Below are 15,134 nucleotides of genomic sequence, written 5' to 3'. Positions count from 1 at the left end.
ATCTGTTCTTAATGTTAAGGCGTAAGTTTTATAGGAATGAAGATGTAAGACTATTTGATGCTTTTGTAGGAGAGACTTTTAAAACATCCTGGGAGGAGGAATTTAAAAAAAAAAAAAAAAGTTATTGATTGCTACTTGCTTTTTGACTATAGACTATTCAGGTTACTGTTTGCAAATGTTTAATACTGTATTATTGTTGTAAGAAAGATAATTACCAGGTAGGGGTGCTTTTCACTACAGAAAGGCTGTCTACCACATTTTATTGGCTTTCAGCATTTTCTAGCTATAACCTACAGAACTGTTGTGACAGCATACTTTGAGAAGCAGCAGCAATTTTTTTTGTTTATTCAAAGTGCAACTTGTCCTCAAAAAAAAATAAAATAAAAAAGGTATGAGTGCACTTTGTAAACAGCAACAGGTATGTCAGTTCAGCTGTAATGTTGTTAGAGAATGAAGGCAATTTAAAATGGGGTTACTTGAATACAAATTTCATTTCTAACTCTTCCATCAAAGTTCTGCTTCTGAAGTGTGTATGGTTTCTAAGTGCATTTTATTAAGAGTGTCTGAGCTCATGTAACACTTGTTATGAGAAAAGCATTGAAAACTCACATTTCTATAAAAAGTGTGATATTTAGGATTTAAGCCAAGGAGAAATGTTATGCAGTCTAACCAGACTATGGAGTACTAAACGACAAGCTAGTAGAAGAAATTGAAGACTCTACTGCTCTTCCTTCTAACAGGAAAAAAAGTCTTTCCTTTGGTTAAGACGTAAAGGTGGAGAAATCTTGACATCTTTGCTAGCAAATGTAGGTATTTCTGAACTAATCTCCACCAGACCCAGATCCTGTCAAATTTAGTAGTTATTTTCAGGAATAGAAAAATAAGGGGTTTTTTTTAGTTAGTGTGATACTACTTGAAGTTCTTTTCAGAATAGTTGGGTATTTCTGCTAAATTAGTAATGTTAAACTGTTGTAATTATTCTTAAGCTTTTAAATACCATAGTGCTGAACAGGGAGTCTTGACTACTCTAGAGTTGTTACTTCTGTGTTACTGATCCTCTAAAGGTGCAATTTTTTTGTTGGAAGGTAATCTTTCCAGACTTAGAAGCTGTAGCAACATGGATATACTAGCAGAATGTTAAAACGTGGATGATCCTGAAGTGCAGCAGAAATTAGTATGTCACTTAACACCTTTTGATTATGAAGGAAGAAACTAGTGAGTACAGGTGTAAGGCAACTTATTACTTAAATGAGCTGTGTGTGGTGAGACATCTTGGTTCAATGGGAGGAATAGCCCTTCTTTTAAAGAAATGGAAAGAATGGAAACACCTAATAAACAGAAACAAATGATTTTTGCCAATTGAAGGTAAACTAGGCTCCCTCAGACAAAAAATTTGCAGCAGTACTGCTATGCATTAGTGCAAGGTCCGTTAACATCTGGCAGTGATCTTTCTTCCACCTTGTTTGTTGATGTAGGAGACTGAACTGTATCTTATCAGCTTTCCACCATTGTGGGCACACCATCATTTACTGCCACTCACACTAAGGGAGCTGTCAACACAAAACCTGCCTGCCTGACTCAGCAGGCGGCTAACAGCCCAAGCAGCAAGGAGCTAGATTCAGCAAATCTTTGGGCAGAAACAATGATATCCGGGAAACTTAGAGATGGGTTTCTCTCCTTTGACAGAGAATGTCACATTTTCGTACTTTGAGAATGAGGCTCAAAAATACCAGTAAAATCTATGTCAAAGAAGTGGTTCAAAGAAAGGTCTCAAAGTTGAGGAAAGAAAGGTTTCTTGGTGTTTTTTTTTTTTGTTTATTTGGGTTTGTGGTTTTTCTTTTTTTTTTAAGGTATCTGAGGGCCCTGCTGGCAGCACCGGCTGTGCCAGATCTCCATCGTTTGTTCAGACTGGATTCTGGCTATGACTTTTGGAAGTAACGGAATTATTGAGAACTGTTGGTTTTGAGCGTCTGCAAAAGAACATCTGGCAAGAGCTTTACTACATTCCAGCTAGCTTATGGAGGGGGAAGCACTAGTTAGTACAAAAAGCATACTAGAAAAAGTAATCCTTGATACTTCAAGTTAATGCTAGCTTTCATCAGCTCAGATACCCAACTGTATAAATGCAGGTAGAAATGCTTCATGAAAGTTTTTAATAGTTTACTTTAAAGCTCTTTTTTTTCCCCTCCATGCCTAAAATAATAGAAGAAAACACATTTTGCTCTAGGCAGCTTTTTTACTGAGGGAATAGGTGCTATCTTTCCCTTGGACAAACGAGCAGGGCACTTCATTGTACTGTAGGGCAAATGGTGAAGCCCTAACCTTGTAAAAGCTTCTTTCTTGGATGAAAATGAAGTAGTATGGAGGGTTTCTACTTGATTTTTGGCAAAAAAGGAGAGAGAGAAGTGAGCCAGGTTCTAATAATTACCTAAGTCAACATTTGCTATGTTTATTCTATTGTTTTTTCACATGTAACGTGGACCTAGCCTACCACATCTCTGGTTTGGATGAACAGATGTGCAGTGCTTGTTTATCCATTAAGCATTCTTCCCTGTTTAAATACTGAACAGATAAACTTTCTTTTTAGAGTTAAAAGATGATGTTTAATGCTGACATGTTCATATAATAGACACTTTTCCCCAGCTGAATTGAAAGAGCCAGAATTCTCTTATGAAGAGCTTATGTTCACACAACTTCTGCTTTGTTCAGTGTTGAGAGTCCAATCCTGTGGGTGAGTCTGTTAGATGTGCTCTTTAAAACAAGTAATCATAAGAAATCTTCTCTTTAAAGATATGCCTGTCTAGAGGTAAACCTGAAAACCTTTCAAACGTCTTTGTATTCTGTATGCTTTGTTTTATAAAAAAAAAAGTAAGATGTTAGTGTGTTGTTTTAATGTGAGATGCCATGCTGCTGTTAGTAGATAGACTTATATTTCAGTAGTGTAAGGCAGCCAAAAATCTGATACAGAGATACTATATAACGTAGCAAATTATGGGTTTTCTTCCACATGCTTTTAGCAAACACCTTCAGTCTGGATATTCTGAAGATCAGACTCAGACTTCTATTATCTTGACTGGATATCTGTAAATATCTTTGTTTCCAGTCATAGAAGTGTAAATGTGGAATCGTATTGACATTTCCTTGGCTATACTGTATACTATACTTGCCATTTTACTTAAAGCTCAAAATCTTCGCTCACTAAGATGCAAGGTTTTTGTCTGATACTTTATTTCTCTTCTGGTTCGCCTACATGAACTTGGAAATTCAAAATATATGATGTTTCTCACAAATTTACTTTTTCAGCTCTTTTTTTCTCTCTGCTCTTAAACTGCTTGATATGTCAGAGGGTCTCTTTTTCCTTAAAAGGTTTGAATATTAATAATGCATTAATGATCTTCTAAACATCAGCAAAGTACTTTTAATTTGTTGCAATTGGATAATTTTAATTGTACGTGTGTAAAGATCCATGACAACCATCAAAACCATGAAAGGATACTGACCGTCAGGTTGATCTTGGAATTTGTTTTCAAGAGGGTCAAAGTTTGCTGGACACCTTGTGATACAGTGAATGACTGAAAGCAGTTTTTCTTAACTTTTTTAGACACGTTAGAACAGCATTCACGCTTGCAGTGTCGTCTTTGTTCATGAGAGTTAGTGCCTCAGTTACACACAGTGTAGCTCAGATTGTATTGTGTACTGGTGCCTGAATTGGCAGTTTTCTGTACTTCTGTAATACAGTTGGTAAGAGTAGCTGTTGACTGCGAGGCTATATTTGAATATTTTTGGCCTGGTGTGTGCAGTCTTGTGACAGTGGCCTTGATTTGATGTGTGTGTGTATATATATATATATATTTAAGTGTGTGGTTATATAAAGCTGTTAAGTCATAACTGAAGTAACCACAGGAAAATATGCCAGTAGAATGTATTATTATGATAGCTACTATCGTACGGCTGAGACTTGCTTGTTAGAGCTGTTCAATCTGATACTTCATGGTTCAATATAGAGAGGAGAATAAGCAGCATGATGCAATTTAATAGCAGTTTAACTGTCTGTGTGTTTGCATGTGAATAAAAGCTCTGCGTTGTATCCCTGCTAAGGGCTTGATCCCTAAGATCTCTAAGCTGGTTTGCTTTATTTGTGTTTGTAACCAGGGAGGCTTCAAAATATACTCTGTGTGCACACATGTAAATGTAATTTATACACAGGATATAATCCACAAAGATTAGCATTTTAATTTTTCTTTTAGAATTTTAACCTTAAATTGGATGGAAGAATAATATTAAAGCTTGTATTAATATAGGGAAATTTCTTTTCAGGGGCAAAGAATAGCTTTACTATGTTAGTGCTTTGAGCACGCCTGTGGATTTGTAAGGAAATTTGCTGCCCCCCCCCCCCCTTTTTTTTTTTTTAAACTAGTTTAAATGCTAATTTTTATAGTTTTCATCATTAGCTTATGCTTGAACTGTCTGAGTAAACATACACAAATAACAAATGTGTTGCATACAGCATATTACATATGTTTTTGTAAATATGCTCTCCTCTTTGAAGTGTACCTGGCAAGATGGGTATCGCAATGTGCAGGTTTCTAGTTTAGTACAATTTGGGTGGGAAATGCCAGTTCCAATTTTATTCTGAGCAGGTTGTATTGTATTTAAAGTGTCCAGGCCATGCCAGGTCACTTGGTGTGTCTGATGTGATTTAGGGTTTAGGAAACAGAGAATATGACGAAAGAGAAGCAGGTAACTTCTGACGTTTCTGTAAAAGCGCTGCTATTACAGAAATTAATAACCTACCGTTGTTGTTCTTAGGGAATACATGGGCCTTATTACAAGAAATGAATAGAATTGTTTGTGAAATTAAGTTGAAAGTAGTAATTGCCTTTTTTTAAACAGCAAATTGTATTTAGGTAATGAGTGGAAACAAATCTAAAACGTACTTGCTAGTTACACAGGACTGTATTACCTGTATGGACTTTTGATGTTGATAGACACTGTTAAATTAAAGCTTTTTATCAATTTTCCTGAACCAGCATTTTTTTCCATTTTCTTCTGACTTTATACAATGTAAGTATTTTGTTGTATTAGAAAAAGTTCAAGTATACACCCTGAAGTTGTATTCTGACCTGAGAAAATACTGTTCTTGCAAATCATTTTCTGTATGAAAGTATAGGTTTTAAACAGCTTTCCATAAAGAGGGAGTTCAATTTGATGATGCATTTTAGGTTACAACTAATTTTTAACACCTGTCAATGCTAATTTTTGTCTAAGTTTTGGTTATTGCCTGGGCAAGTTGTGTACTTGTACATTCATTTGAATAATTTTGTTCTACTGAAGTTTTAATTGTGATTGCTATTCTGGGGATATACATTAACTTTGTGTAGCATATCTTATTACCTATTCTTAAAGTAATTTCCACAATAACTGGCATAGGGGGTGTTTGTTCTTTGCTGTCGGATAATTGTGCTCTGGGGTTCTCCAGGATAAACAGTGTTTCCAAAATGCAGATTAATTAGTTTAGTACTATTAATAATCACTGTTGATATTTCAAACAGATATTACAAACTGATCTTTGCAAAGAAAAATATTCAAATGGCAGTTAATATTTTATGGGTAATAACCAAGATAACCAATGTCTCCGCAGGGTGGCTTCAATCCCTGCAGCGCTTCGTTGCACTCCTAAATGTCTGCCATTAGAGGTTGGTAGTTAACAACCTCAACTCTTACGGTTATAAACCTGACTGGGCAGGTGCAGAAGGATATTGAAACTAACAGTTAAGCCCAGGAGAAATCTCACTTTAAGACCACACAGTGGATTAAGTGTTCAGCCTGCACCTCCCTGGTTCAGTACAGGGAGGAGAGTGAGCAGCATCATGCAATTTAATAAAATTATCTCGCGAAGTTTCCTGGAGGAATTGTAAAATCCAGAGTTTGTACCAGACAACTCTGACTCAGGATAGTGTTTCTGTGACATATCCATAGCACTTCCATTAATCTTTTCTGGAGCAAAAGGTACAAAAAAGGGATACTGCTCTGCTACTGGTGCCTCTTAATAAGCAATTCTGTTACTGGGGAGAAACTTCCCTTTTTGATCTGGAGAGATGGGGGGGATGACTTCTTATCCATATGCTGTAAGGCAATTGGTACATTCTCCAATAAACAATATGGATTGAGATTTCAAGTTTCTCCACCCCTCACCCCACCCCTCCCACCCCCCCACCCCCCCGCGTGAAGTACTTCCCCTTGCCTTTCCTTTGGGGGCAGGGGGTGGGTGGAGAGAAAGCCCCCTATTTATATAGTTTGAAATGAAAGACAAAACACTTTTACCTAATTATAACATTGCATCTGAATTTATCCCAATGGCATCTCAGTGGTTAGACTGTTGATAGGTTGCCTGGGTTTCATTTCTCAATTTGATTGATACCCTAGCTTTCTATATTTTAAGCCCACCACATCTATTTGATATATATTATCAAAGCTGCTTTTGGTTTTGAGTGTTCCCGTCCCACCCCCAGTAATAAATGTGTATCTTGTCTTTACTGTTTATCTGACTTGTAAATTTCAGGTAGTTTGTTAGAATATAAATTATTTTGTTATGTCATTAAAAATATTAAGTCTACTATAAAATGAGAAATATTTCCTATTTGGAATCAACAAGAAGAGGCTGAGAACTTGTAGTCTTAACCTACTGAAATTTAAAATTTTTAATTGAGATAGCATTTCTCCATCAAATAATGTTTCCTTTGCATCCCCTTACTAGAAAGTCTAGACCTAAAATATAATTTTAGGTAATAATTTGTATCATACTTCACAATAGACTGTTGCAATATAGGGTCTAATGGTAGATTGATTTGTTTGGGGGTCTAAGATGCAAAATACAATCAACGCTGTTACAGTTTGTGCTCTAGGTTTTTTTGCAATTGATTTCAGTTGTTGAATCTTATCTGAAGGAATATCATTACTCTGAAACGAAATTGGATAAAGAAGCTATAAAAGATAGAAACTCATACCTTGAGTACCTAGTATAACAATCTACAATGTGATTTTTTTGGTCAAATCATTTATTTGATCAACATCATAGCAGATGGTAACCCTATAAAATATATTATCTTGTTTACACAAACATTAGAGCCTGTGTCTCTTGAAATAAGTTTTAAATATGGTCTTCTCTGTCTTACACCAGCAAGAACAACCTTCATTTCAGTTTGATTGTAAGATCCATTTTTTTTTATTAGGTGAATGTTTGGACCTGTTTCTTCAGAATGAATTACATATGTTGAAGTAATGATGCAACAGGTTTCTTCGGCTTTTCTTCTAGAAGGGCTTGAAATGCTTACAGTGCCATCTTAAAAGTAACGTTAAGCAAAGCCATTTTAGAATTCAGTGCATAAAGCCAGAAAGCATCCTCATGACTGCTTGGCCCAATCTTCCAGAGGTGAGTGAGGAACACTCAGCCTTTCCTGTGGCCTGGCCAGGGTCCTGGATTTGGGCTGTGCCCTGTCTGTGCAGCTGGCCGACAGCAGGGGTGATGTCCTGCCAGTCCTCCCTGGGACAGCCATAGTGAGTGCAGTGGAGGTGCTTGTGAGCCAGACCAGCCACAGACTAACAGCTGAATCTGCTCAAACAAAGGTCAAACTTACTGAATTACTCCCTAAACTACAGCTATCTGCTATAGAAGTAGCCAATTTTGATTGAGAACTATGAAATCAACTCATGAGTCATTCAATTACTTTCCATCCTCAGTGCACACTAAATAAGGAAGTGGGGGTAGAACCTCTTTATGCTTCTGTCTGCCTGACTGCATTTATCTGTGTTACTAGGCCTTTATAACATGCAGTTGTTGAATTTCCCCCTTTTTTGTGTTGCCTAAACAGATTGAGATACTGCAGCCCTTCCCTGTGCAGCATGTTTTTCAGTGCTCTGCTAACTGTCACAGCTTTCCCATGCCCTTTAACATCTGTGATGACTTAGTGGATACTGGAATTGGACACTGCATTTCCTTGTGGAAGGGGTTATATGAAGGTGGTGATCACCCTAGTTCCTCCATTCTGTTTTGTGTTTCCCAGAAAAACACTTGAACACTTTTGCTGATGCTTTTGATGACACTTTTGCTTTGAGACTTTATTGAGTTTATTACCATAGATAACTCCTGTGTTCTTTCTTACTGTGTGATCCCCACTTCAGGCTCTCCTCCCATCTGGAAGGTGTATCTTATGTTCCTAGCTCATTCAAATACAGCTACCTTTGGCTGTATTAAAGTATGTGGTGTTTGTTTGTGCCCAGCCCGCTAGAGTTTATTTGGGTCTTTGCTTCTTGGAGCTTTTCGTTGTTATTCATCTGTCACGGGTGGAAAAAACGTTAGTGTACAAACCAGAACAGGTTCCTTGAGCATCATAGTAGGGACGTATCTGATTTCCTGGTTGAGCGTTGTTGGCTAGCTGGTTCTCTGCTCATTTGGTGTGTGCTATGTTGATCTGAGGGTCCAAGGGCTGCACGGGTGTTGTTCCAAGTTAAATCCAGATGTCAAGCAGCAGCAGTAAGTCAGAGTGCCGGTGTTCTGTATGTAGTGCATGAAATTCTTCCTTGTAGCCTTCAAGGAGCTTCTAAAGTGTGAATGCATGTCTCATGCAAATTCTGATTAAAGGGTAGGTCCAGATGCAAACCTGTCTTGGGCTTGTAAGAAAAGAAAAAATGCTGCATGAAAAAGAGGAAAAAGACACCTGGCAGAAAAGAGGAAGCATGTTGATACTCCTAACTACTCTAGCTAATCGAACTGACCTTTTTTAGAAGAAAGAATTCTGGGAACTATTTAGAAATTAGTTTTCCTCCCCATCTCACTGTTACATTTTTAGAGCAGTTTCTTTAAAAAATTTATTTGCATAAATCAAATGGTAGAATTAAAATAATGAGAATTTTTAGTTATACATGTGCTGATTTAGCAGAACCTTAACATAAGTCCTTATGTGCCACTGACTCAAATTTTTAAATGAGTAACATGTTTTACTGATCAGGGGTCATGCATCTAAACACTATGCATAACCGTTATCTACTGACATATTTCCTAAATGGGTTGATATAACATACTGTGTCTTAGACTTTCACAAAGACTGTCTTGCAATAAGGTGTTTTTCTTTTTTTTTTTTTTTTTTTTTTTTTTCCCCTCCTCCTCCTATATGTCTCTTTTGAAATGAAAGCAATGGAAGACTTGCTATGATAATCACTGGATTACTAGGGCTGTTGTTTCTGGCAGAAAAGAGTCAGTTGTGCCAAAAGATTACTTTTGCCTTTGTCAGTGCCAGCCACGACTTTTTACTCAGCTCCTGGACCAGTTACAATGAAACAACAATGCTGTCAGTTGCAAAATGCAGCAAACTTCCACAAACTGCTGGCTCAATATAGTGGTGGTTTTGCATTTTCAAAGAGCATTCTCCAGCCTCGGGGATCTTTCCTGCAGTACACAAAAGGTTGTCTGTAGGTTTTATCTAGGTGATTGTACTGTACTTTCAGTTTAACATGCCTTCTGCAGACTGTCTTTGTCAAAACAGTATTTTGTAGCGTCATAAAACACATTTCTTCAGGAAGTTATGATTAGAATACTACTACTCCATAGGTAGTTATTTACAGTATTTCCTTGGATTCTATTTTGTAGTGTGGCTGGTATGAGATACATACGTGAAAGTTTTACAGTTGCAATATAAAGTTAGGGCTTAGGGGCGATTGTATGGAGCACCTTGCACTAAGCTCTTATTTATAAATTGTGACACTTAGTTCATATTTATAAATTATGACATTATAAAGCTTCATAAATAGTTATACATCACATAAGAATTTATGCTCTATATCAAAACTCTTTATGAGAGAAGTTTGGGTGACAGGAAACTTATGGGTTGTGTTTTATAGGCCAAAGTGTGTGGAAACCTGCAATTTAGGATGGAAGTGTTTCACCTATTTAAAAAAAAATTATCTTGTGATACAGATAATCAGGAACTTAATTACTGTAATAGTAACCTTATCCTGTATGAATGAATTTGCTATAGGAATTCAGGTACTTTTGCAATTAGTTGTTTTGGAATGGTGTTTAAAGATGGTTTGACCAATTAACTTTGAATAGAAAGTAATTGTAGAAAGTGTTGGCAACAGTATTTCTAATTGTTGGCTAGATAATGCGTGGGATATATCTTCTGATACTGAGTTTAAAGATCTCCGTATTTTTCCTTCCCCTTTCTCTTTTGAGCTGTAACCTGCATTTGCATAATAGGAACTGATTCTAAAAGAACCGTTATAGAGTTAAAAAAGATTCCTGTTTTAGTAGGGCAGACACCATGAGTTTCTGTGGTTTTTTTTTAAGTCATTGAAATATAACCAGTCTGTCTTGTCTTTTTCCCCACTTATGCTAAAATATCTTGCATGTCATGTAAAGACCAAGCAGGGGAAATAATTTCGCACATTTTACAATACTTAAGCAAGACATGAGAGCAAAGAGTAGATAACAAGTATACGTTTCACAGTATGTGCTGCAATATTCAGTGCTTAAGATGCAGGATAAATCAGGCTGTGCAAAAAGCCAGGCTAACACAGTTGTGCTTGTTTTGTTACTCATGCTAATTTCTTATGGATTGGGTAGGGCAGACACTGCAGATTGGCATATCTTTTGACTTCTTAGGCTCCTGTTTTCAGCAGCTGCAGGTGTCCAAATGAGTAGGTTGCTTTGTAGCCAGCTTCATTAACAAGGAAACTGTTCATCTTTTGGTTTTAGAAATACTACTTTAGGTATACGGAAGCAGATGAATTTGCTTTAAATGTATGGAAGCAGATGAATTTGCTTTCAGGTTGCATCAGAGAACATTATGCATTTACTATCTTTTCTTATAGGTCTGTATTTTTCTTTTTATTGCTAGGTATGGATGAGCGAACAGGTGCCACATCCTGGGGAACAAGTGGTCAGCCAAGTCCTTCATATGAATCTTCAAGGGTAAGGTTCCCATATAATAATTCATAGTGAAAGTTTATGGGAAAGTACAATGAAAATCAGCAGATGATTTGGCAATGTTTTTGAAGGGTAAACTCCTTTAAATATACAGATTAGCATCTTTTATAGATTTTAATGACTTTGATAAGCTGCAATAGTGATGCAGATTTCTAAGGCTAAAAAATATATAGGTTAAGAATTTGTGAAAATAAACCATACATAACTGTATACTTGAATGATGACCATGCATTTTATTTACCTTATGGTCAGAAAATGAAAATAGAAGTCATGTTACTTATCCAGGAGCAGATTTATTGGCAAAGTGTAGGAAACGCTTGCCTCTCCATTTACATTAGCCAGCTATAGTATGTGCTGTGTCATGATGTTGGACAGAGGCTTCTCTTTTTAAATACTTTTCTCCTGTTCCCATTGCAGCTTCATCCATCCTGCTTATTGGGCTAAAGGTTTTTGATAGTATCTAATATCCTAAAATAACATTGCCTTTTTAAAACCCAACTCAGTGGTCAAAAGCAAGCTTTCCCCTTAGGAAATCACATTCCCTTTCATCTACTCAATTTTCTTTTTATGAATATCTACTCCCTAAAAAGTCAATGAGCTAAGTACCTAATGAATTAATTACTAGAAATACGGAGCATAACTGATGGGCCTAGTCTAAATAATCTGTTCTGATTTCAGTACCTTTAAGCCAGAGAGCTGTGTTAGGTCATGTACCTTTGCAGCTTTCTCTTGCTATGGAATGAAGTGAGTAGGCTGCAAGGTCTTGTCCAGCTCACTGGATATTGTTAAAGCCTCTGTCTGACTTTGGAAAAGAGCATTAGGAAGATTTATTATGAAGTCCTTATTTTTCCATTGATCTGTGGTAAATAAATTATAATGAAAAGATAGAAGAACTTTATGGGTTGCAGAAGTACTTGTATGCAACATAGAAGTTAGGCATTCTTTTAAAATATCCTGCATAATTTAAGGCATGAAGCCCAGCCTTTAGATGCCTTTTCTACATTTGAAATGGAATCTTACTAGGCAGCTTTAAGTAACTTGTATATTGTGTTTGGTATTTTGAGACACATTTGATGTTGCTGATCGAATTTTATCAATCGTGACTTAAGCTGACCTAACTGGAATCTGAGCTTGTGATTGGTTGGCTGTGTGGCTATATGAATCACTTTTTTTTATGTTAGAGGATCAGCTGGCTAACATGCCAATAATGTAAAGTCAGAGTACCTGGTTGTTGGTTGTCTTGTTGTTGTTTGGTTTTTTTGTGGGTTTTGGGGTTTTTTTTTGTTTGCTTTTTTACTATAACTGAAGATCATGACTAGGAAATTCAAACACTAGTCAAGAATCAAACCCTCCACAAATTATACTACCCCAAAGTTGGTAATAAAGGTAGATGTTAGTGTTCTAACAGAGGTATACCAGAAGTTAGAGTTGTAGGAAGAGGTTGGTGCTATTTGGGTGTATCATTAAGAAAAGCAAATGTAAACGTAGGTTTGTCTTGAGCCCTGTGGAAGGCTTCAGAAAAAAGAGAGCTATTAAATTCTTTTACATGTCAGGTGTCCCTCTCCCCCCACCAGCAGCTGTAACTTGGACTTACAGTAGTTTATATTGGGGGGGGGGGGACGGACGGACAGAAAAAAAGACATTTATCCTTCCAGCAAAGAGTTCTTGCTGAATCATAATTTTTTAGGACAGTTTCAGCTAAAGCCCTTTGGACTCTAGCCAAACTGAATATATTGTTAAGGGTTGATGGAATCTATCCCCAGAATGTTATTGAAGTATTTCTTCCTCTGCTGGCGAAGTGCAGAGGATTTTTCTTTTGCATGCTAGTAATTCAAGATGATACTGAGAGTTCATTCTGAAGCACCAATTATTTACAGTTTGTGATTTATTTGTTTGTTTTATTGTTGGTGTTTTTTAAAGGAAATATGTTCATTTTTGTTTCAACTGGAACATACTTTTTTAATAGGTCTTTCAAGCTATATAAGTTATAAAGTATGTTTATTTTAGAGAATTTACAGTTAATGCTGTCTGATTATTTTTTTTTTTAAAGTTAGAGACTTAAAATACTGATACATAGATTTATTTGCCTACTTGTATTTGTGGCTGAATGTAATGATTTTTATAGTGTGGCTTTGTGTGCATCAGTATAAAATTTAGAACAGGAGAGGACCAAATACTTGCATACAAACTTGCTTGAATTATAAACTAAAAATGAAATAAGCGGGTTCACTTCTTCTCTTTGTCTCCCAAAACAACCTTTTGTATGTTTTGCCTTCCCTTTTAAAAAAAAAATTGTTTGTTCCTGTAGTGTTGAGGTGGTAAAGTTTTCTTCATTTTTATAGGGGATTTTTTTTGTCTAAAGGCAACAGAAATCATGGCAGTGGGGGGAACCCTAGTAGCCCTAAATTCTAGTGAAAGATTATTGTAAGTTGAATATTTTTGCAAATGTCTTCCTACACGAATTTTATTTTTGAAAAACCTGCTAAGTGATATAAATTTAAGAGGAAGTCTCATGTTAGCACAGAACATGACATTAGACTGTCCATAAAATTTCCCTATGGGGTCAGCTTAGCTGTGAGCTGTTGACTCCACAGTCCTGAAACATTGGCACGGCAGCAGTTTTTGGCAGTGTCACTGACCAGGTAGTGGATGCTGGTAGGTTTAGATTTTCCTGAGAGCCTGGTGTGGTTGGGTTGTCTTAGGAGGCATCAGCCTCTGGTGCTTGGCTTTGGAAGATTACAAAACATGTGCATCTCCTTGGTTTTGTGTAGTAAATAATTTTCATACGCTGAGGAATAAGGAAGACATGTCCCACAGAGTCAGGATGGATATTTTGCAGAATTGATGTGAAGTGGCTGTCGAAAGGGATTCAGAGGGTTTGGCTGATGAATACAGATCTTTGGCCAGGTCCTCAATACACCTAAAAATTTGGTAGTGGGAGGGGAAGAAAACCAACTTTCTGTAGAGGCCCTGCAGGAAGCAATAAAGAATGGTTGTCTGGGATGTCATTTAAATGACAACAGTTTTCTTTTAAAGAAAACTGAATTCCTTTTACAGGAAAACTCCATTCCTGTGTTTTCCCCCAAAAAGTGATGAACACTAGAAATATATACTGTCTGTGTATAGAATTGGTAATGCTTAAGAGGCACAAATTAATTCATCTCATGGCCATGTTCTTCTGCAAAAAAAAGCAGAACAAAGGAAGTTCTTCTGCATCAAAATCACTGAAAAAGCACTGGACTTTGTTTACCAGTCTAAATCAAGTTTGCATGCATAAATTTTTGGTAAGATGTATGGTGTTTTATTTTTTTGTTTTCTTTCAACAAATGAGACACATTACACTACTGGTTCAGAATTTTGAATAAAGGGAATTTCTGACTCCTACTCCGTATGCTGCCAGATCAGATGGCTCTGAGGAAGATGTAAAATGAGTGTGTGGGTCTGTATTGTGAGAATATAGATCAGAGTTTCTCAGGAGGCAGGGCAAATGATACACTTAGCCTTTTACATTCCTAGGTTATTCCCTGTGGTGATTAATATACAGAGTTTAAATAAGTTATAATTGTCTTACATGTTCAACTTGTAACTTCAAAATCCAGTGCTTTTCCTCATAATTTCAATATAGAATGTTATTCTACTCCTAATTGCTCTACTTGCCTGTTTACAGGAAAATGGCAGTCTTCATGGAAAAAGCTCAGACCTCTCCACAGACATAGAAAAGTTGAAGCCTCAAGAGGTACCATTTATTCTTTTTATCTTGTGTGTGATTTTCTTTTTTTAAAAAAAAATCTGCGTGCAGCCTACTACTGGAGTTTTCCTTTAAAGTTCACAATACAGTGACCAAATTATTTAAGAATTTAAACTGTTGGCTCAGTATTGACTGGAATTTCCAAAGGCATATAAAGATAAGCAAATTTCAATTAAATAGAAATGGAATTTGGTGATAGTTAAGTATATACCTGTTAAAGGCTAATTAAAATAATATGGTGAAAGACTGGCTAAAGCAGATCTTCCTTTCCCGTCCTTTCCCAACTCCTGACAAAGGTCTGTGCACATTAGTATAGGTGGTCTGATTGTGTCAGCAATGATGCTTAAGGAAAGAGTGTAAGTATAGGGCAAATATTTTGCCACCTTTACTGTCATACTCTCC

The 15,134-nt window shown here is 36.5% G+C and overlaps 1 protein-coding gene across 11 annotated transcripts in view; it reads left to right on the top strand.

The window, feature by feature from the left end:
- The window catches only part of TCF12 (transcription factor 12), a 175,686-nt gene that overhangs the window by 35,183 nt on the left and 125,369 nt on the right, over positions 1 to 15,134 (top strand). For 9 of the 11 annotated variants that reach the window (XM_049813453.1, XM_049813457.1, XM_049813456.1 and 6 more), the window contains exons 4-5: positions 10,896 to 10,969; positions 14,652 to 14,720. The exons of 1 other annotated variant lie outside the window; for it this stretch is intronic. In XM_049813453.1, coding sequence (XP_049669410.1) covers positions 10,896 to 10,969; positions 14,652 to 14,720 — 143 coding nt within the window. Of the gene's footprint in view, positions 1 to 7,232; positions 7,433 to 10,895; positions 10,970 to 14,651; positions 14,721 to 15,134 lie in introns of all 11 variants that reach the window. One more of the 11 variants, XM_049813458.1, reaches the window with a different exon arrangement.

Source organism: Accipiter gentilis, chromosome 10 (assembly GCF_929443795.1).
Source record: "Accipiter gentilis chromosome 10, bAccGen1.1, whole genome shotgun sequence".
NCBI lineage: Eukaryota > Metazoa > Chordata > Aves > Accipitriformes > Accipitridae > Astur > Astur gentilis.
Note: the sequence above shows the minus strand (reverse complement) of the source record. Positions and strands in the feature narration are given on the sequence as shown.